Source organism: Theobroma cacao, chromosome 3, assembly GCF_000208745.1.
Source record: "Theobroma cacao cultivar B97-61/B2 chromosome 3, Criollo_cocoa_genome_V2, whole genome shotgun sequence".
Classification (NCBI taxonomy): domain Eukaryota; kingdom Viridiplantae; phylum Streptophyta; class Magnoliopsida; order Malvales; family Malvaceae; genus Theobroma; species Theobroma cacao.
Genome location: NC_030852.1, coordinates 26560740 through 26583128, shown reverse-complemented (window position 1 = coordinate 26583128; position 22389 = coordinate 26560740). Strand labels below are relative to the sequence as shown.

Sequence of the window (22389 nt, the reverse complement as noted above, 5' to 3'; positions counted from 1 at the left end):
GTCTAGTTCTTACAACCTAAATGGGCCGAATCATTTGGAATACTATTTCTTTGGGTCATTATTCTTCTCATTTTTGTCAATTACATTAGGAATTGTATGATCCAATTTTATTTGTTGTTGCTAATTCAATCAAATTTATTCATTAAGAATGAAATACATAAAGAAGAATAAATTTCTCCCATATTCAACTAGCTCTCAACACTTCAAACAATACATCTCATACCGAATCACCCCACCACAACCAAACATAATAGTTCAAAGTTTTACAACAAACCCAATCATCAGAGGCAAAATATGATTAAAACAAGTCATATGCAAACCATTCATCTTATCCTTGGCAAAGAGAGCAATTTTTCAAAAGCTTAGGAGTCTAAACTTGAAAACGTAAGTAATCAATAGAAAATTCACCACCACGTATGAAATATCTTTACTCTGTCAACACCAAATTTAGCCAAAAAGCCAACAAATCCAATCACATCACCAGTAGATTTCTTAAAATTATCAATTTCATTTAGAATAAAATCATTTGTCCCACAGTCTCGAATTTTGCATCACAAATCCAAGAAAGCGCCAGTTTTGGATCAAATTCGACAATAAGAGATTTCAACCCAACCCATGGCAAAGATATGAACACCTTAATTAAGAGCATTTTTAGTAGCTAATAATGCAACAGAAACAAGTCCACAATCCCCAAAGGACCAAAGAAAAATCTCACAACAAAACCACTTGAATCTTTTATCAGCCCAACGCAACTCACAAGGCCAAGTTTGCCTCTAATGGAGCCATCGATATAAATTTCAGTTCATTTTCTTTAACAGCAGCCAAAGAAACTTCATTTCTATTTGTAGACGAATATGGTACAAAATTTCTTGGCATCGGCCACCATCTTATCTTATCCATACAACTATCACCCTCAACTGCCTTTATCCAGAATCATGATTGCATTTTAAAAAATATTGGATCCCCATCCCATTGTTTTCCATTAAACACCATCACCATCCCATTTGTAGCAATCCATAATGACCACAAAGTAACCCCACACATTGTCAGTGACCTCTTCTTCAATGCACCGCAAAGTATGACATCTTCACATGACCTAATTAGCAATGGACAATGGACTCACTAACATAAATCCCCATATTTGGGCACATAACCATACATATTTCAAGGATACATATAGAATAAAAGGACATCGTCACAATCCTCTTCAATTTGACCACATCATACATGTAATTAAATTTGACAATTCATATTTTTACGTCTTAATCGTGTTGTATAAATATATGATATTAACAGTTATTTGAATAAAAACGAGCATGATATAATTAATTAATTAATTATATTAAAATCTTAAACACGTATTTTAAAACTAAATTTATTTAAATCCGTGTTATTTTCGTGTCATGTTGTCATATCATATACAAAATTATTAAATCTACACATAAACTTCAATTAACATCAAACAAAACAACAATAGATTTCAGAAAAGTTTATGTAATAATAGTTGCATAGCCCACCATTAGTCCATACTTTTGCTACTTTAGTTCCTTGTCAATCACTAGAGTGAAAGAGTCTAGGAAACATCATAGAAAAAGGGACTTGGAGGCCCCGTTTATCCAGCCAAAAGTACACATCCCTTCCATTTTCCACCATCCCCCGACACCCATTTCGACCTATCAACTTATCCACCCCTTCATTGTTTCATAACTTCACAATATTTCTGCAAACATTTGACATCTTTCCTGCGAGCTCATTTAAGGGCAATTAGTTCTACTCCTTTCCCCATATTTACTACAAATTAATAGTCCAAATAGCCTGTCCAACCCCATATCACCACCACTAGTTACCTAACATGATGAAGGTTAGACAATCCTAAGCCCTCCAATGCCCTTGGTTTTCATAAACTACATCCCGTTTTACTTTTGCGATCCTCCTCGAACTCTCCCCTCCAAGCCAAAGAAATTCTTTCCTTATCAATTCTAATTTTCGAATCACACTTTGAGAGATTGAAATACCGATAAGAAATACACAAGTGATGAGTTTGCGATCGAGTTGATTAAAGCAATCCCCCAATGACAATATTTCCTTATCAATTCTAATTATGCAAGTGTCTTGCAGTGACGATACTCGAATGTTACCTGCCTTCTCTACCTACCAAATGCGTTCTCTGCTCTCTAGCTGCTGATTATGTTCTGGATTCTTTGGCTGCTGTCAAATGTGTTGATTGCCTATTATTCTGTCTTGAGGAACTATTCGACATTTTTCCTTACATGATGATCTGGTTGCCTTAAGCTTCATATCAGGTAACTCTATACATACTAAAACCGTTGTGGTATAAAACTATAAAGCAAACAAGCAAGACTGAGCAACCCATATAGAAAGATTGAAGTTAACGGAGGCCAAAGGAGACAACCTTGAGTCTCGACGGTCATCCCAGATTCTGATCCGTCGAAGCCTCATTGTCACCATTTAATAAACCTTACAGGACAACTTGGGTACTGTTTATAATGCAACTGCCAACTTGCTACTAGTAGCAAATCGCAATGGGGGTAGCATACCAGTGCCGGTTAAGGGCCCTCAAAATGGTTCATTCTTAATTTGATTACTTGATGCCTTGCAATGATTCCATGTGAACATATAAAAGTAGAGCTTCAGCGAATAATTTTGCATGCAAATAACACCCATAATATAAAACCATATGGGATACACCCAAAATATTGAAAAACCTTGTGCCATGTTTTCAATAAGAAAAGAGATTTTGATATAATGGAAGTGAGTACAATGTGATTTGGATCGACTACTGGTTTCTCATCATCGATACTGGCAAGGTTTTGCTTGATGATCAAAAACTGCTCACTGACCAATTCCGGTTTTCAAACAAGTTGCCAACCTCCAGCTCCAAAGCAAAATGAGGATTGAGGAGCATCAGATCAAAATTGAGAGGAAAGGAACAAGTTTCTCTCGTGGAAATAATGAAGCTGTAAGCTACCAGGACAAAACTTCTACAGCTTGTGCAGTCCAATATGTAGATCTGAAGATATGGATATGAGAAGTGGGATAGAGTAATGCCATACAGCTTTGAAAACTCGTTTCTGATGAGCTCTTATTGACTGGGATGGCTTGTGAGCATTGTACCTAATATCAAAAATATGGATAACAGGGTCAGCTGAACCCGATGAGAGGTATAAACCATCCGGAGACCAAGCTTGATTTATCAGTGCTGATAGGGAATCACTGCTTTCTTGCTTCCACCCAAAAGAATGCAGTTCTGTCTGCCTTAATCTTATATCATAGAGCCGCAGCTGCCTCTCGTGGGCCCTGCAAAAAAAGAATACAACTTATTGCCTATAACTCCAAAGTAAAGATGAAGTCATAAAACTTCCTGTAACAATACTTGCCTCACACCTAGGGTAAAACTGAAAACTACACAATCGCCAAGTAATTCTTTGGAACTAGCCTAAAGAATCAGACAAAAGCAATAACAGACCCAAAAAATTGCCACTATACTCAACATATCTATAAATCAGATCTTAACTATGCTAGCTAATCAAGGAAGCTGATGTACAATATAAATCTGAATCTACCAGTTAAGTGAAAGTCCTCTTATATGTTAACTCAATAGAACGATGGAACAGACATTTTTTATGCAATTGAAATGATATTCAAAGCGTATCGTAAATATGCTAATATTTGTATTAAAAAGAAAATGATGCAACAACAAATTTTTTTTTTGTTCAGAATAATGGGAATAGAAAATAAGTTCTGTTATCTAAACAAAGTTAAGTTTGGATATTTTCAAATTGTATATTTTCAACTGCAACAAGTGATCACAATACCACCATTATGCATTACTGCCAAACCGGAGGTGCCCTCAATGAAGGTTCCACAAATAATGCTTGAAGTGTTCTAAGGTTATTCCATCACTGCTTTCCTCAAAGTTTTAATAGACTAGAAGGAAACTTCAGCAATTTACTGACCAGGTAAACGCCAACAATGGAAAGAGCCACAAGGCATGTTAAGAAATGTAAAAGGTCAATAGCCAACACAAAGAAGTTTACTGGTTGTGAAATAGATCTTCCTTACCCAGCTTGAACCATGAATAGATTGAAGTCGCAAGGATTTGGCAGAACACTCATGCATTTACTTTCCAGTTGATGCTTGAAGTCTGCTCTTCCCACATGCACGTCAAACCCAATAATTCTTTTGTCTAATCCAGCAGATAATACAATCTGCTTTTGCTGCATCCCTGCAACTCCCATGACAGCAGAAGAATGCAGATTCCTATGCAAGGACTTTGGCTTCCATACATTCTCGTCTCTCTCATCCCAAAGCACCACTGCATGATCGCTGCCACCAGTGACAAAACAGGTATTTTCCCAGGGCATGAATATTATGCTGTTGATGATACCTTTAACATGAGGCTTATTCTCTAGGAAAGTTACACGGGCTCTCTGTCATTGCACATACAAACAAAAGGAGAGTTTACATAAAATTACACCACTAGTAAGACGGAAATTGCATGTTCAAGTAAAAATTAGACAGTACTTAGCTCTTCCAGCACCTCCATACATCCAAGAATATATTAACTCTGAATAGAGCAGCAGCAGCGAGATTTTTTAAAACAAGAAATTACACCCATCACACTTACCCCTTGTGTTTTGTTAAGATTTAGTACTGATATCTGGGAATCCCCAGCATCGGCAGTGTATACAGAAAAAAGACTGTTTCCGTGTGGATGCCAGGCTATATCTTCTGGCCATCTTCTCTCTCTTGAGGATGCACAATCTGTGGTACTAAGCAAAGAGGCTGATGACCTGAAGCTCAAGGCAAAAAAAATGAAAAAACAAGAAACCCTTTTAGGAAAGACTTGTGGTTCAAAAATACTACTAAGTTACACAGTAATTAGGGCTAAGCAACACATCACAGCCTGCTGTGACCCATGTCATCTTCTGCAACGTAAAATGTGATCCAAACAAAAGTATGAACAATGAAAGGACATGCCACCTATGATGCTGCCCTAATATTACTACAGCATGCAAGAGGGGACAAAAAGAAATGAAAGAATTGTACGAGTAAAACTTCAGAAGTACTCAGCCTAAAACCAACCTGATATTGCAAGTTTCTTTAGTGAGACAGAAGATAAGCCATCGATTTCAATAATGGCTCAGACAATCAAAATTTAACTTTTAATATAAACTGTCTCCTGCTATACATAACACAATTAAGCCTTAATCACAAACAATTTTTGGCCAACTACATATGTCATTTTCCTCCATTATGCATGCTCTAACCTCATCTTGCTATGGTTCTAAAAGACTCAAAAGGATCTTTCAGCACCACATACTTTTGTCAATTCCAGTAACACAACCTTCCCCTTTCTTTTCCAAATGGCAGAACCAATGTCATCTTGCTACAGTTCTAAACCTACTCACAAGGATCTTTCAGCACCATATACTTTTGTCATATTTCAGTAACACAACCTTCCCCCTCTCTTTTCTCAAATGGCAGAACCAATGTCACAGTTAAAAGCTCTCTGATTCTATAAAACACCTTTTTGCAAAAGAAGAATGCTTCTACACCTCTATCACATGCATCATATTCATAGTTCACCATGGGGGTATATAGCCACATCAAATGCATACTAGATATAATTAGAAACTCAATTAAATGAAATTTTTGCCCTGCAACCTGTGATCAACAACACATATCAGACACAGCTAGTAAATAGCAGGTCCAGACAAAAACATTAACCTACCCTCTAGCCTGAAGTTGCCACAAGCTGACTAATCCATCCAAAGCACTGCAAATAGTCCAAGAAACTAGCAACAATCAGATCCTGTAGAACAGAAACAAACTATAGAATTTTCCATGCTGAACAGTTGAAACAATGAGATGCAGGGCCTTCCATCATGCCACTAAAATGAAAATTTCACATAATCAATGGCATATGTTCCCCCACCTTTATCAAAGAGCATACCTGGTCACAAAAAGCTGATCATTCACCGGACATACAGCAAGACTTCTTAACTTTCTTTTGTGCTGACTAGAGATCTGAGTGCTTGTATAGCGAATTGTGTTTGGTGAAGAACTGCTTCGTACCAAGGGAATCAATTCTTTGTGTTCTTTTTGTTCTGATACAACAGAAAATTTGTAATGTTCATGTAATCCAACATGAAAATAAGTAATGGATCCAGTTAGAGGTTAGCACCGTACCAAACTTCCTTTTCGTTCCTTTATCTTTAGTTTCAACAGCTTGCACATCGGTAGAACTTCTATGAGATTTCTCTGCTTTAGCTTTGACAGCCCTATTAGAAGCAGCACTTGCTTCAAGACCAGAAACAGTGGCACTGTTTGCACCTGACCCTGCTGATTTTACAGGTTGGGCATTCCTTGGGTTCACAGAAGGGATTACAAGTTCAGTTCTTGACTGAGGTTGGTTTCTAAAACCTCCATTGATATGCTCAGGACTGGTTGACCTAGGCTCCACCTTTACATTTTTCGTTCCATTTGCCAGAGAACCACCAGATGATGCCCTGTTATGTCGCTCCCGAAGGCGAGTCAATTTAGATTGTGAATCTTGCAGCCGCTTCTCTGCTTGATGAAGCTGTGTGTCAAACAAGCAGGAAGAACAAAACAATCAAACAAAGCGCTTGGTATGAATGTGCAATTGAAAGCGTAAAGCCATATTAAAATATACCATCATTATAATACACTTCTCAACAACCAAAAACAATTTATCGGAATGCATTTGTTCATAAAGTGATACATTAGTAAATGAAGGACGAAAGCAAAAGATCCTTTCTTTATACTCTATTGATAACTTCTTTTGAAAAGTGTTAGTGTTTTTTATCACTTCATCAGATTATCAGATTGCTTCTTCTCACGTTCAACATTTTGCTTTGCCTTCAATATCGCTTATTTGAGCTTTGTTTTCCGAAAGTGAAATACTAAAGTGGAAGAAGTTCAAAGAGGAAACTTTCTAGAATGAAATACACAGATTTCTACAAGAAATAAAACTAGAAAAACCTCAATGAATAAGCGAACATTAAAAAGAAAACCCAAACGTCGCAGGAAAAAATCAAACAAGAGGAAGTTGCTGTTTTCTATAATTTTTTATTGACAAAAAGAAAAGAAGAGGGATGGGGGGGAACAGGATGGAAGAACCTGAGAATTGTAATAGGAGATACGTTGGCGGAGTTGTTCGACTTCTTTGGTGCGGTGTTCGATCAAAGCCACCAATGCCTCTTCTTGCTCCGCTCTGCTGTCCTCGTCTTCTCCAGTTGCTGCTTCTTCTTCCTTCACTTTCTTCGCAATCGTTGAACTGGCGCTCATTTTTCTTCACTTTTACGCCACCCTTTCTCGGCGTCCTCTACCCCAAGGGCGCTCTTTTTTTTCTTTTTCTTTTCTTTTTTCTCCTTTTATTGTTGGACAGAACAAGGGCGGTTGGTTATATCATTTCTTTTCTTGAGTTTTTGCAATTTTTCACATTGTCCTTTATGTTTAATGTGAAAAAATAAATTAAATTCCGACCATATGACGTTAGCATATAATATTGAAATTTTGCTAAAGGGCCGTTTGGTAACCGAAAAAAAAATTATTAGAGAAAAAAAATTTTATTTTATAAAAAAATTTAATATTTTTTGTCATTTAGATAAATTGTCTAAAATATTTTCTGTTGTTTGAATATTTTATGAAAAATATTTTTCATTAATGGTAGAGTTATTTAGGTGTTAAAATGATAAATAGGAGTTGAGTATAAAATAATATTGATATTTGATTTTCACTAATTTAGGATCAAAATTAAGAATGAAAATGAAAATAAATAAAATCAATAATAATATTTTTCAAAATATTTAACCACAAATTTGTAATGAAAATAAACTCTAATTTTTAAAAAATTTTCCATCTTATTACTTTTTTATCACAACTATAAAAATATAAATATTCATCAATTATGTAAGATATCTAAAACCTATACTTATAAATATGTATTCATTAAATAACAATTATTAAAATATTTTTTATTATAGTTATTGGTAAGATTTAAACTAATTATAAATGTGTATTCATTAAATGATGATCATTGAAATATTTTTAATTATAATTATTAGCAACATTTATTCCATTTATAAATAAAAAATTTATTTGTATTGAATGCTTTCATTAAAATAATATTTTTTTAATTTTAATAGTATTGTATAATTTAAATATTAATATTTTAAATTAGTTATTTTAAAGCTAAATATTCATATTTTTATTTTTTTTAATATTTTAAGTTAAATATTAATATTCATCAAATTTATACTTATAAACTTAATATAAAATTATTTTTGTTGTTCTAAACGAACCCTAAAATGCATGTTAAGTGATCCTTTAATTTAAATTAAATCCTGAATTGGAGAAAACTTCTCTCTTTTGTTTTCTTTTTGTTACAAGGAAAAGGGATAATGCCAATTTATTTGTTAAAAAAAAGCATAAAAATAATTACATATTCTTTCTCCAACTCATATATACTACTGCTGCTCCATGGCTTTGGGGTATACTCCATTCAACCTTATTATGGTGAATCGGCCCGACTCCAATTGAGATTCGAAACCATGTTCTTTAAAGGAAGAATGTACGTTAATTAAATCAAGAAATTTTGATTGATTATTTTTGAATTTCATACTTAATAAGTTATTTAGATTCCGATCATTCCCAATTCAAGTTATCTTGAGTCGAAATCGTTTCGGGTTTAGGTTAATAACCTTTCCTAATCAAATCAAATTGACATATTCGGATTGGAACAGATTTTTTGAATTTGAGTCAGCTTCGACAACTCTAATCATATAAGCAACCCCAACTTTTGCACAAGGAACTTCATTTATAGTGCAAGAAAGAAAGCCTCGAGGCAGAAATAGATAAATGAATAGAGACTTGAATATCATAATAATAGGTAGGATTTTTACTAGCAATATTCAGGATCATTGAACTTCCAATTCAACAAGATTCCTGTACATCTTAGGCCCCAAATAATAGGAATTATATCTTTGTGATTTCAATTTCCTTTTAACCTTCACCCAAACAAGAGAGAAAGAAACATCATCGGAAACTACAAAACTAAGGAGAGCTATGAGGAGGAAAATTGACCCACCTGGTATATGAAATGGGTCTCTATTACAACAAATGTAATGCTCAAACAGAGCCATAAAGCTCCCTTATGCTCATCTCAAGAATATGGGGATGAAAATAACTCATTAGCAACCTGAACCGAGCCGCCTGATGCCATTTCACATCTGAAAACCTGAGGACCAAGTAGTCAAAACTCGGTTAGTTGCAAATCCAATACAACAAATATATTCAGCTGTAATCCAGGACCAAAGGGTGATGTCAGTAGCTCTTTAAATAATGCATGGAATACATCTGAACAAAAGAGCGATTCAAGCCACAAGATCAACTTCATCGCGTTCAGGAGGAACCACATCTAATCTCATCATACTCCTATACTGATCTGGAACAGGTGCACCAGCCTGAACACATAGCTCCACCGCAGCTGGGGCTTTACCGTAATATCTCTTCAAATCATTATGCGGAGGAGGACCATTCAGATTGCGGGCATGCCAGACATAATTAGGCCTAACAAGATCATCAATAGTCGCTTCTTGCCAGGCATGCAGACCATTTCGAGACTGGTGCTTCGAGGCTTTGCACATCCTAACTTTGTGTCCCTTAGGACCAACCTGAACCTCTGGGCAATAGCCACACGTCCACACACTGTACTTCTCCATGATCTTTTTCAGTCCTGTAATCATTTCAAACCATGAATCCATAGCCCTTATACTTAACTCCGTTAAGTTCTTTTCTTCATCATTTAGCTCCGAATTTGAATCCCTTGTCAATTCACCAGTTCCGGAACCATCAAGATTCTCCCAAAAGAAGTTGCTCTCTATTTCATCCATTCCGGCCACTGACTCAAAATCTACAATTCTACCTTCAATAGAATACACAGGCTTTGTTCTTCTCTTTGAAGGGTACTTTTGGATGTCTATGCCAGCTTGTATACAAAGCTCTAAGACTGCAGGGATTCGCTTGACACTATGCCTCTCATCATGAACAACCCTTGGTTTGCCAACACGGTCATAGAGATGGAAACATTTAGGGAAAGTAACCACATCAACCACCCCTCCTTTTCTCCAAACATGAGCAGCACTCCTAGAACCGCTTTCTGGACCAGTACAAGTACGGATTTCATGACCCACACTGCCAATGTGAACCTCAGAACAAAATCTAACCCCAAAAGAAAGAAAGAAAACAACATCAATGTCTTACTTAAATCCTTTGTTCTTCTAAAATGTATACAAAATTCTATATTCCAAAATTAGCAATCCATCAAATCAAGAAGCAATCAACTAAAGAAAGCGAAACCCAAAAGAAAAAGAAAAGGCGTTTATCTAGTTACTTGCAGCGTTGAACCGGGATGACTCGGACGAGTTTGGACAAACCGGAGAGGAGGAATTCACGAGCTTGGTGGACTCGGTGAGCGACGTCGACGAGTTCGGGGACCAACAACCCATTGGCTGGTGGATGTTCGAGCAATCTGCAGGGTTGGGCTTTTCTTAATTCTTTCTCTTGCTTGGCTCTTTTAATCAGTTCTTTCATGGGTGTCGGGTACGGTTTCCGCTCAGACTTGTCTGTGCGTGGCTTGGGCACGTCTGAGTAAAGAGGGTCGTCATTTTTGTCGGGGAATAAAGGTAGATTTTGGGTTTTTTCAGAGGAGAAGGAGTATCGATTGAATCGAAAATGGAGCTTGTTGAGCTGAGAGATTTGTGACAACAAAGATTTTCTCTGCATTTGCAGTGGGTGTCTACTGAGGTGGGGGAAGGACTCTGTTTAAGCTGTTTTGGTGTCCATTCTTTTGGACAAAGACCGTATAAATAAGTATTGCTAGTTTATACATAGTTTGTGAAGTTAAGTCATTGGTCACTACCATACGGAATTACACATATATTAGCAATTTGACTCAAGTTCATACATATATGATAGCAAATTGATTAAAGTTCAGTTCATCAACTAAAAGTTGTAAATTCTAGTAAATATTCATATCAGATTAACTCAAAAATTCTCCCAAGTTCAAACAGACAACTTCCATGAAAGCAAGCAGAGCTGACCTACTCATCATCCGCTAGATTGTAAACACTTTACTTTGCATGTTCCATACGCAAACAGAGAGACCCCTTGGGCTCATGGAACATCTGCCATTTTCAACACCCTCCTAAAAACCCTGTCAATAACTTAATCTGACAATACCTAAGCACAAATTATACAGTTAATTCTCCTGCATTACACGTTTCAAAACCAAGTTCTGATATCCAGGTCCTATCACTAAGGATAAAACAATCTGCCACAAAAAGCATTTCTGGCCCGGAACATCCTTCACTAGAAACTAAAGAGTAGCTCTCACATTAAAGTATACTTTAAACAATAAAAGAGGAGACAATTAGGGTTCAACAAGAGGGAAAGAAAAGGAACATATTTCATTAAAGGTAAACAAGAAAAGCTCAAAAATTCCACGACTAAAATATATAGATATGCTGTGTGTGTGTCTCTCTCTTTGAGCAATCACACCCCACCTAGACCAAAAGCAGGACTCGTAGGGATTCCAAAACGTTAGGGACAAAAATGAAATCACATAACTCGGGATACAAAACTGAAACAAAAAAACAAATGATCCCTGAAGTCATGCACAAGCCCAGGAACTTCTATACATCATGATACTGTTCGGTCAAGACTATCCAAAATTTGAAGCCCCCATTACGCCGGTCTCTATACTCATAGTGGGCTTTGATACAGAAAAAAAATTTCCATAGAACGACAACATCTGTCAAGTACCACTTAGTTTCAGTTATGCATCTTGGTTCCCAAAACTGCTCCTCTATAGCAAAAAAAGAGTTATCAGGTCACCCTCAAAAACAGAGTAGGGTGTATAAAGTCTTGATACTCCGAAATGGTATTTAAAGTTAGAGCTGGATAAGCAGACTGCTTAATCAGAATCCTTGGAAGAACCCAACAAGAAGTCTGCCCCATTGGAAAATTCCTCCCCATTAGCTGAAGTTGAAGAACAACCTAGACGGTGGTTCTCCTCGTTGCCAGTTCGTAGTCTCCCTGGTCTTGATCGGATATTGGTACCCATAGGAAAGGGCTCCTAAATAGACAAGAAACTAGGAGTTAAATAATCAAAACGTCCTCTCAATTACAGATACAAGAGTAGGGAAAGCTGCATGGGTAAAACTCCATAATACATTTCAGAAAACAAGAAAAAAAATTACATTGAGCTTGTTTACGGGGTGCATCAATATAACCCACCTGATCACCAGCATTTGGGCCATCAGTATGAAAGAGAATAGGACGGCAACGTTTATCTTCATTCATCAAGCTTGAATTCTGGAAATGAGCAATAAGAGCAGCCTTTCCCTGAATCCTAGCATATGCAAGAGATGCCACCTTTTCACTATTGAACTTTTCCCATTTTTTGCCATTGAATGCCTGAAATTATGAATTAGTTTGACCCAATTAGCTTTAGTTTATTTATCAAAATAATAATTAAGTACACAACGACACATGCAAATGACAATATCTGCATAAATAACAGATATTACTGTGACATATCATCCATGTATCAAACCTTATGAAAAGGAATGATCTGTTGTGGATCGATCATGTTGATGAATGCATAGCCCACATTGCATTTGTTCTGTAGATAATAGTTTAAAATCTTGGGTTAGCAATACATTCAATTACAGTTACATGTAGCATGTCCAAGCATGAATTCTTGTAACAATAAAATGGTTGATTGACCAATTAAGTTACTTGCCTTGAAGTCAATTGGCAAGTAAATAAAATCATAAGTTCCTCGACAATGCTCATCAATAGCAGCCAGAAGCATCTTTGAGGTATACCTGCAAAAATCACCATTTGACTTGTTTTTTAAGGTGATGATCATGTGAAAGGAGAGACATATGGAGAAGAAAGGAATATTTACAAAATGAAATGAGCTATAATATTGGATGCAATCAATAAATCTGATGAGCACTAGCATAATATCACGTTAAATTATTTCAAGTATTCACCACATATACTAATTCGCTTTGACATATACCTAGACATGGTCAAATTTACTGTCAGGTAGTCCAATATAAACAAATTGGTGGCCCACCATTAACTGCTCCATTTTGGAGGAACAATTTTAAAGGCAAAGTGCTGCTAAATACCATCAGGATGTCTACAAGTTAAAGGTCATTCATCAAGCAAATTTGTTCAAGCATAAGACAGTTTAAACAGATAGAGAATATTGTGCAGCAAAAATCACTTTTAATAGTAAAAAGAAAGACTCAAGATACAAGAAATAAGGAAAAAAAAAAATTGAAATTTGCATGAAGAGCAGTTCACATACTTGTTGGGTATGTTTTTAATCATAAGCGTTGTTCTGCTGTCTTCCCCACGTATGATACGGTCAATATCAAGTTCATATTGTTTTTTATCAGCATTACTAGAATTTGATTCATTTCTACGATGTGAGAAGTTTCTAACTCGTTCATTGGGAGAATCAAGAGATGCCGGCATTGAAATCATAGGGTTCCTGCCAGGGAAAAGGTGGCACATCTGCTGAGGGGAGTGTACGCCACCATTTTTAGTCAAATCCATACAATTTCCACCAACATGAGAAAAAATGTTGTGGGAAGCAATTTCCACAGGGTGTGATGGCGAACTACCAGGAAAACCCACACTTCCAAGAGATCCCAGGTGAAAACCAGAAGTTTCAGGAGACTCCCCAGAATAAGGATGCCGCCTGTCCCAGAATGCAGAATTAACAGGTGGTGCTGAACCAATGTGGTGTACAGGTGATCCTACATTCAACATTACAGGAGGTGCCCTAGGAAATGCAGGCATGTGAGGAAGGCGATTAGCATGAATGCCATTGACAAATGATGGCGAATTTGGCCAAACCATGGCACTTGATGGATGTTGCTGGTGTGAGTTGGAGTTGTTCCACATGTAATGATTTCCATTAAGTGACAAGCTTCCATTTCCAGATGACCCAAAAACTAGAGAGATTTTATTAGCAACACAAAGTCAGAGAGAAAGGCAAAACAAGAGAGTAAAATCCAAGCATAGGAAACAGAATTCAATTCAAGAGTAAAAAGAAGAATTAAATTTACCCACAACTTTCAAACAAAATGAATTGTGAAATTCATCATAATTTTAACATGATGAATAATGAAACTATGAATCCACAACTGACTGCAACAAAGATGCAGGAAACCATTTTTCAATTAATATTGGATATCATAATCAGCTGAACTTACACCCTGCATTAGGTTCCATCAGGTGCCCATTAGAACTTGCTGCCTGAATGTGCCTATTGTCAAGTCCTCCAGTCATCATGGGACCAACACTGCTAGCCATGTCTGTTATGGTACTTGAGGAGTTGAATGGAGTACCATTGGCCAAGCTATCATGATACTCGGGAAAGGAATGAGGATGGAAACTTGGAACACCTTGGTTAGCAAACTTCATATCATCCAGAGAGTGGTTGGGCTCCCGAAGGCTCAATTGTTTGCCTATAGGTGCCACTTTTGCTGGAGAGGCTAAGTTAATCGGAACACTAGAACTTCGATTAGGTTCAACAAACGAACTCACAGGTGACTGGATAACTGAATGTAAAACCTGGCTAGATCCATTATCCATGCAGCCAGATACAATTACTCCTGGAGAAATTGTCGCAATGAATCATATTGCATGAAGGAACACAAACATTTGCTGTCAAATAACAGCTTATAATGGATTGATCAAACAGCAAAATTCACAGGCAAAAGCATACCAATGTGTCCTGAAGATAACTCATCAAAAGGGCTTTCACATAGGCTAGGTTCATCTTGCTCCTGCTCAGACTGTTGCATAAAACTGCAAAGTAACTTTGATTTATCACTATTATAGAGGCAAAAAAAAAAAAAAACAATAAAGAATGACATACAACTCAAATGCACAAAAAGCATATCAGGCATCCAGGAAATTAATTGCACATTGTTGACCAACTCCATACAGCCAAATAAGGCAGAAGTAAAGTAATAAAGAAAATTCCCACTTTCATGAGCCAGGATCACAGAAAGGAGGAAATTACAAAGGTCCCAGATTCCCTTCTAAAGCTAAGATTAATGTAAAACCAGTAAAAAAAAAAAAGAGGTTGGAAAGAAAGCAGGACAAATCAATGATAGTACCGCCTAACACCCCCTGGACGGCTTGGTTCAAGTTTGATCTGCTTCCCAGCAATGTCACTCCTATTCAATGCATGAAGAGCAGCTTCTGCAGCTCTAACATCATAAAACTCGATGAATTTGTGACTCTGCTTGCGTGGAGTCTCACGAACCTGCAACGCAAATCAATTACATGCTTCAGACACCCAAATATAAGGAGAATTGTGAAGCTGAAAAAAATTAAATGAATCCCTTACTTCTTTAATTTCTCCAAAAGCACCAAATATTTGCTGAAGCTCATCAGTTGAAACAGAAGAATCAAGGTTGAAAACCACCAGTGTCCCTTGGTTTACATCTTTTTCAGATGGATTATCCTGAGGAATTATAAAATTTTAAAAAATAACTAAATAAAGCAGCAACAGGCCACATGAAGATGCATCAACAAATTAGACAAAATATAGGTAGTAAGAGCAGTGAGGGTAATAACAACAATAGTAGACAGTAGCCATCCAGAACATAATGGTTGAAGGCACACCTTTGGGATTGAATAATGTATATCAAGTTTCCTACGCCTCAATGGCTTATTTTGCAGAGCCCTCATTGCATTTCGGGCTGCCCTTATATCATAATAAGAAATCATAACAAACCCACGATGCTTGCAGGCAGTATAGAGAGTTCGGATATCTCCATATTGCTGACAGAAGGAAACAGGCTGTCAATTTAACTTACTTGAACATGTACCCATATAAAAGGAGAGTGGATGGATGAAAGTTTGCTTGCACAAAGTCTCAATAAACAGTGTAACAAATGGAAAAGGTACACAAACCTCAAATAGAGCCTGTAACTCTGAATCTTCGACATTGCTATTAATGTTCCTGACAAAGAGTGTCCTAGAAGGATGTTCACCATATGGATGTTCACCAACAATTGACCCATTGGAACCCCCTTGACCATTGAATACTCCACCGAGATCAGAATTCCTAGGCATGGATAAACGATCATCCCCTTCTAATTCCAATCCTCCACCACTGCTGAATAGGTCAAAATCTTCTAATTCATCTCCTTTACTGGCATTAGCATTAAGTCCCAAATCATCAATCACACCAGAGAAGAGATCATCTTCATCAGGGAGGAGATTTCCGATAGTCTGCGCCTCAATTTCTTCCATAGATTTGAAAGGTTCTTCCTCATGGTTTGAAACAGCTTCACTGGCATGTTGACAAGATAGATCATTCCCCAATAATCTCACTGCATAAAGATAAAAGCAAAGCAAATCACAGATAAAAAAATTTATCAATTATACTGTAATCAATAAAAGGCGGTGAGTGACCAGAAAAAACTGGAAAAAAAAAATGCAGCCACAGTCGATAGGTATTAGCTCTAATTTTCAGTCCATTTGACGGGAAAATGTCTTAATTAATTGAAGAACCTTTGGTAGAGAAAAGTGGAAATACAGAAATATATTTGTGAACAGATTAATAAAATGGATGATGATGGCATGATTAATTAATAAAAAAGTTCCATACTTTCTTTGAAAAAATGTTCGCATGATATGATGGGAAATTTATACAGTCATCAACAAAGCTATAAAATGCTATATCAGTTAAAGCATCTGATATTAGAAAAGCAGGAGAGAAACAGTGCAAACATAGAATGTCTGTGCATGTTGACGCACGAGTACACACACCAATACACATATAAATAAGCTTGATAGACATAGATAACAACACTTACACTTTCTACTAAAAATTTCAGACAATGAACTTGAAAACAGACTACTTTCATGCTGGATCACATTGAGATTGGCGCTGTTTCCATTAAAGTTCACGGCTGGTTGCGTATACAGATTTGACAGTGATTTTGGATGATGATTCACAGAATTCCATGAAGGCTCAGACAAATTGGTAATTCCCTTCCAACCAATGCCTAACTTTTCTTCTTGATCTCTGACCAGATTTGATGGAGGAAGTTCCATGCGGTCGGCAGACAGTTTTTCCGATGGAGATGAACCAACCAACTTATCTGCAAAGACCAGAAGATTTTAACATAAACAGACAGGAAGATAATCATGCACAACTTTTGCATACAAGCACATGACAAGTTTTCATTTAAAAGATCTGAGCTTTCTAGGTAAGATGTCTTTATATGCAAACTATTTTTTTTTTCCCTTATCTGTGAAAAGGCGTTTCAAAATTGTAGGAACCACAGAGTAAAAGACGGGAAGCTATTAGGAATGAATTCCAAAGTTTTACATGTACCACCAACAAAAATTCCACACGGTAAGAAACATAAAAGAAAATACTCAAAAATAAGATGCCTTACTAAATTAATCAAGGTTGATATGCAATGCTATCTATATGGAACAAAATCCATGTCCCAAGAAAAATCTCTAGGGGTGAATTCTGACAATAAATACAGCACTCTCAAAAGGGGGAAAAACACTAAAATGAACACCAACTTTTGACTTTTAATCATACCAAGGTATTTCAGGCACTTTTGAAAATAATATGACAGAAGTCAATCTATAATATATCTGCAGCAATGCACAAAAGCACTTCTCACATGAAACTGGCATCTACTAATTTAGCACAATCAAACAAAATTACAACAATATGGATGACAAACTCCCAATCCCAATAAAAATGGTAATTTAGCACTTCCGGCAGATGAGATACTTCAGAAGCACCATCAATGATCAGGTATTTCAAGACATTATAATCCATTGATAAATCAAGCTGATTGCTGCATTCTTTTGACAGATCCTTCAAAGCAAGTACTCCACATCTCCATGATAAATTTTGGAGTGACTATAGTCTTTTGTATACTGTAATATGGCCTGAATTGGAATACAATTGTAAATATACTTAACTTTTGACTGATGCACTCAAGAATCCTTTTGATACAGACAAAACATAACAGTTGGAACCACCCAGTTATCAGATCAATCATTTTGGATTATTCACTCAATCATGTAAAGGCTAATTATGGTTCTTAAATACATCCCCCATGTCATCACTAAGTCAGGGGCCACAGCTTTTCTCACAGTAATCAAGAGACCAAATTGATCATGTACTATGTTTAACAATGACAAAGGCTAAAAGTTCCATTCGTATGGTGTAAGCCTCCTGACAAGAAATTGACAGCCAGTTTAAATGGTCAATGCATTCAAATAAACGGATTAGCAGCAGACAGAACCAGCAGTTCAGTTGTCCATAGCACTGTTCTCACCTTGGTTATCGGACATGGTATTTGGCTTCCAAAATCCAATTTGTCTCTGCCCAACAGAAGTTGACATTAAAGCAACACAAAATGAATTATTGTTTTCTGGTACTGGGGGCTTAAAGTTTTAACATAAAAAAATTATCACAATTGTAGAAAAGGCACATACAAGAACCCTACAATATGGTCTAAAACAAGAAATAAAGACCCAGACTGATAAACTCAAAAGAGGAATGAAATTATAAAAAAATTCGGTGTATTATATCATAAACTACCTCAGCTGGAAAACGGAGGTCTTCAAAAAAGTGGGATGATGCCGATGCATTCCTTTGATCCATGATCTCAAATGGCATTGTTTAGCTTCTAAACCAGAAAATCTCAAAAACGAAAAACCAAAAGCTCAAAATTTATCACAATGGCTCCGTCTTGAACTAATGGCCCTATCCTGTAAAGCATTTAAAAATTATCACTTTCCACTGTACAATTGTATTTTCTATTTAAAAAATAACATCAGAAATGCAAGAGTAAGTTACAAATTTGAAGAAACATAAATCCATTAATTCAAATTTGAAACTATTTTGTTTAAATACATCAAAAATCATAGAAGGAAGTGAAGATGACACAAAAGCTAGCTACTTTGGCAACTTTAAAGGATTTCTGAAGGAAGCATAGAGAGCAGTTTTTTTTAAACAAGATGTACCATGAAAAGGAAAGCCACTTACCTACCAACGACCAAACAAAATTGCCCCGTTTGGTTTCCAAGAAAAGGTAAGAAAATTTTAGAAAGAAAATCACAAATCCTAGTTGCTGAATTAAGGTGAATTTTCCATTTCCAAACAAAAAACTAAATTCCCAATATTCAAATTCTAGTTCCCTTTTGCTTTCCCACGCTTTTCTAAGCAGCTAGAAACAAAAAGAAATTATTTATGCAACTTCAACCCTAAAAAGAAAATTGTTAACTACCAGATCAGTTTAAACCCAACTTTGCATTTCTCAATATATATATATATATATATATTTTTACTTCAAAACTACCCTTTTTCAAACAAAATTCCCACTTATCAAAACAACAAAATTCTACAATATCCCTGATCAGATCAAGGAATTGAATTATGAAAAAACCTAAATTCTGAAACCTTACAAGTAAAATTGATGTAGAAACCCCCAAAATTGTCAAAGTTTGACCTAAATAAAACAGAAACCAAGCCTTACCTTTTGAACCAAAAATCTTGAAAATTCTGCAACCTTTTTCATGAATTGATGCCCAGGGAGAAAGCAACAGGAATTTAAATATAAAAATAAAGGAGCAATTTTGAGATAGAGAGAGAGAGGAAAAAAAAATTCAAGGCATAAAGGAAGAAGATAGAGCAAGGGATCTCAGCATCTTTTTCCCTGCATTGCAAGCCATTACTCACCACAAGAGAGAGAATATTTTTTCCTTCTTTTTTTTTTTGTTTTCTTCTACCAAACCATAATTACAGAATCATTTAAAAAAACAAACACGAATTTTAAAAATATAAAAATGGAATTTTATTCCCTCTCTTTGTGGCAGCTTGATTCCGGCGGGCCGGGAGGAAGAAACAAAAAGAAATGCAAAATTCCGGCGATCAAGAGAGCGAAATTCCGGCGAGATTTGGCTTCTCGCCGGTTGCTCACCGATGCGTTTTTTAGAAAGAGAAACAGAGACCAAAAGAAGAGAGAGAAAAAAAATAGATATTGGAAGGAGAGGGAGAGAGAGAAAGAAAGGTGTTGTGTCGTGTTGCGTTGTTGTTAGTTGGCTTTGAAAGAAATTGAAAAAAAAAAGAACAAAACAGAAAAGAAATAGGCGCGGGGGATTTTTCATTTTCTTTTTTTTTTTCCTCTCTCTTGTGGATAATAATCAGACCCTTTCCTTAAAACACGACCGCTTTAGATTCCAACATTTAAAAAAAAAAATCGCCTTTTTTTCTTTATGAGGAAATTTTGGTGGTACTAACGGCGTTACGGCTCGGTTCCTGACGGGGATGCGGAGCTTGAGCCGAATGCTTTAAAATTACGGAAAATGAGGTTTTGCATGAGCTGTCTTTAGTTTAATGAGGATTTTAATGCTCTTTTTTTAATGGAATGGTTTATCGATTTAATGTAATGTGGCCTAAGTATCTGGTATTCGTAAATATTGAGGTGGACCAATTGGGTTTCAATAAATTAAATTTGGATGGATTTTTTTATTTTTTTAGTGGATTTGGGAGACATTTGTTTTATTTAATGATACTCTTAATTTTTAATTTGACAATGGAAATGCTAATGATAGTTAATTGAGCATTTTTCTCTAATAATGCATCTAATTAGTCTGAGTTATTGCATTAGATATTCATTGGTGATTGTTACACTTAATTATGAATTACTACTTTGTATTAAAACTTTGATTATGATTTATTGTGCACCCATATCATATGTGTTCAATAAACTAGTAAATGTTAATACTTCAAGTTTTAGATAAATCATTGTTAATCCTAAGGTGTAAGTTTCTTTTTTTTTTCATCTTTTGAGAAAATGCTAAAGGGTAAGATTCCAATATCCTATTCTTGATATAAATGGGGGTTGTAAGAATTCATGGGTCAGGTAGGCAAACCCTATATTAGGCACGTTTTTTAATAATTTGTGGTTGGATTACTGGAAAATTAATTTGTTTCTTATAGGAAGCTTTTAAAGTTTAATTTATTATGGTGTATATAGTTTATACTTAAAAAAAGAAAACGATTCATCAAAATTCGTACGACGGGTTATGTAATTAATCAGTAAAGGGTTAAGATCATTTGCCTTGAACTTCATCCGCGCAAGGGTTTGGGTGAATTTGGTATTGGTAGGTATGAAGGGGACTAGACTTTTAAACAAAATTTGGTATATTTCCGAATTGCATGTTCTTCATTAATGTAAGAAATGCTGGAAATGAGTGTCGTGTACGATATGCCATCAGTATTTGTGATCTGTGTGTTTTTTTTTTTTTTGTAATTTAATGGGAAAAAAAAAAAAGAGAGAGAGAGATGAGATCCTGACTCTCGTCTTGTCTACTCCAAGAATAATTACTAACTTTTGTAATCACATGTAGGAGAGCAAGTTCGGCAAATTTCCCTTCCACTGTTCCAATTCCATGTGTTTGCGATTTAAGCCTATACCAATCCACATGCAACATTTACAGTTGGCCTTTTTGATTTTTCTAATCCAAATACCAAAATCAAAAAATTGTACTAAGAAATGGCCTCATTATGCACTGGCGAGTAAGCAAAGAATCTTTTTAACAATTAAGTAACGAATAAGGAAAATCCTTTGGAGTTTCACTCTCAAATTTGGAAGCACAAAACTTTTATGAAACGTTGAATTATAAATGCTATATACTTGGCGTGCAAAGCGTGGACCATCTCCATCTCATGAAGTCACAAGCCGTAACTTGGAACTAAGACAATGTATTAGCAATATAAAATTAATGTTAAGTTGACTTAACCTTGGTTGTTGAGAAGTGATTTATGGACATAAAGACCCAGTGGTTAATAGATGATACAATCAATCAATTTAAACAAAGCATAAAATGTTTTACTCTTATATATATTAGGATAGTGCCTGTAACTACGTTACGAAAAAGATTATAAGAAATATAAATTATGGTAGAGTGAACTTCAATTTGATACTTTCAAAAAAATTTGTAAAGAAAGCTATATTATATTACTGAACTACATAAATGTATAGTTATTGTTGATTTACCGAAAACCTGCACTTACATATATAGTTATAAAACAATATTTATTCAAATAAGATAATAATCCTATTAAAGATTGTTAGATATAAAATAAAATATTAAAAAATAGAAAGTATATAGCTTATACTATTGACAAATTAAGATAAATAGTTTTACAATATAAGATAATAATATAATGTAAAAATTTATCTATAAAAAATAGTTACT

At 35.6% G+C, this 22389-nt stretch overlaps 3 protein-coding genes across 4 annotated transcripts; all 3 read right to left on the bottom strand.

The window, feature by feature from the left end:
- Nucleotides 2651-7433, bottom strand: LOC18605204. Its single transcript, XM_018117350.1, has 7 exons — nucleotides 7165-7433; nucleotides 6214-6604; nucleotides 5978-6131; nucleotides 5756-5800; nucleotides 4649-4814; nucleotides 4084-4451; nucleotides 2651-3318 (listed from the first exon to the last, which is right to left on the bottom strand). Exons 1-7 carry the CDS (start codon nucleotides 7330-7332, stop codon nucleotides 3003-3005), a joined length of 1608 nt encoding a protein of 535 aa, XP_017972839.1. The 5' UTR covers nucleotides 7333-7433; the 3' UTR covers nucleotides 2651-3002.
- Nucleotides 8902-10972, bottom strand: LOC18605203 (APO protein 3, mitochondrial). Its single transcript, XM_007038081.2, has 2 exons — nucleotides 10439-10972; nucleotides 8902-10266 (listed from the first exon to the last, which is right to left on the bottom strand). The coding sequence occupies exons 1-2, from the start codon at nucleotides 10828-10830 to the stop codon at nucleotides 9420-9422; spliced, it is 1239 nt and encodes a 412-aa protein (XP_007038143.2). The 5' UTR covers nucleotides 10831-10972; the 3' UTR covers nucleotides 8902-9419.
- Nucleotides 11483-20245, bottom strand: LOC18605202 (protein MEI2-like 1). 2 transcript variants are annotated; one of them, XM_007038080.2, is made up of 15 exons: nucleotides 19662-20245; nucleotides 18725-18894; nucleotides 18459-18504; nucleotides 16965-17252; nucleotides 16057-16478; nucleotides 15766-15924; nucleotides 15488-15604; nucleotides 15255-15403; nucleotides 14858-14940; nucleotides 14343-14744; nucleotides 13430-14081; nucleotides 12851-12935; nucleotides 12662-12730; nucleotides 12343-12522; nucleotides 11483-12181 (listed from the first exon to the last, which is right to left on the bottom strand). In XM_007038080.2, the coding sequence occupies exons 2-15, from the start codon at nucleotides 18800-18802 to the stop codon at nucleotides 12020-12022; spliced, it is 2892 nt and encodes a 963-aa protein (XP_007038142.2). In that variant the 5' UTR covers nucleotides 18803-18894; nucleotides 19662-20245; the 3' UTR covers nucleotides 11483-12019. The 2 variants fall into 2 exon arrangements, with proteins under 2 accessions (XP_007038142.2, XP_017973246.1); XM_018117757.1 differs by lacking the exon at nucleotides 18459-18504.

What these genes read in the sequence shown, in the direction of transcription:
- LOC18605203 (XM_007038081.2), bottom strand. Translation starts at nt 10,830, where the DNA reads ATGCAGAGAAAATCTTTGTTGTCACAAATCTCTCAGCTCAACAAGCTC. An exon ending in ATCCCGGTTCAACGCTGCAA is followed by an intron (nt 10,267 to 10,438) that starts GTAACTAGATAA and finishes TTTTGGGGTTAG; the next exon opens with ATTTTGTTCTGAGGTTCACA.
- LOC18605202 (XM_007038080.2), bottom strand. Translation starts at nt 18,802, where the DNA reads ATGCCATTTGAGATCATGGATCAAAGGAATGCATCGGCATCATCCCAC. An exon ending in ACCTCCGTTTTCCAGCTGAG is followed by an intron (nt 18,505 to 18,724) that starts GTAGTTTATGAT and finishes TCTGTTGGGCAG; the next exon opens with AGACAAATTGGATTTTGGAA. An exon ending in TGAAATTTTTAGTAGAAAGT is followed by an intron (nt 16,479 to 16,964) that starts GTAAGTGTTGTT and finishes ATCTTTATGCAG; the next exon opens with TGAGATTATTGGGGAATGAT.
- LOC18605204 (XM_018117350.1), bottom strand. Translation starts at nt 7,332, where the DNA reads ATGAGCGCCAGTTCAACGATTGCGAAGAAAGTGAAGGAAGAAGAAGCA. An exon ending in GATCAGCTTTTTGTGACCAG is followed by an intron (nt 5,801 to 5,977) that starts GTATGCTCTTTG and finishes GACTATTTGCAG; the next exon opens with TGCTTTGGATGGATTAGTCA. An exon ending in TGGCAACTTCAGGCTAGAGG is followed by an intron (nt 4,815 to 5,755) that starts GTAGGTTAATGT and finishes CTTGAGCTTCAG; the next exon opens with GTCATCAGCCTCTTTGCTTA.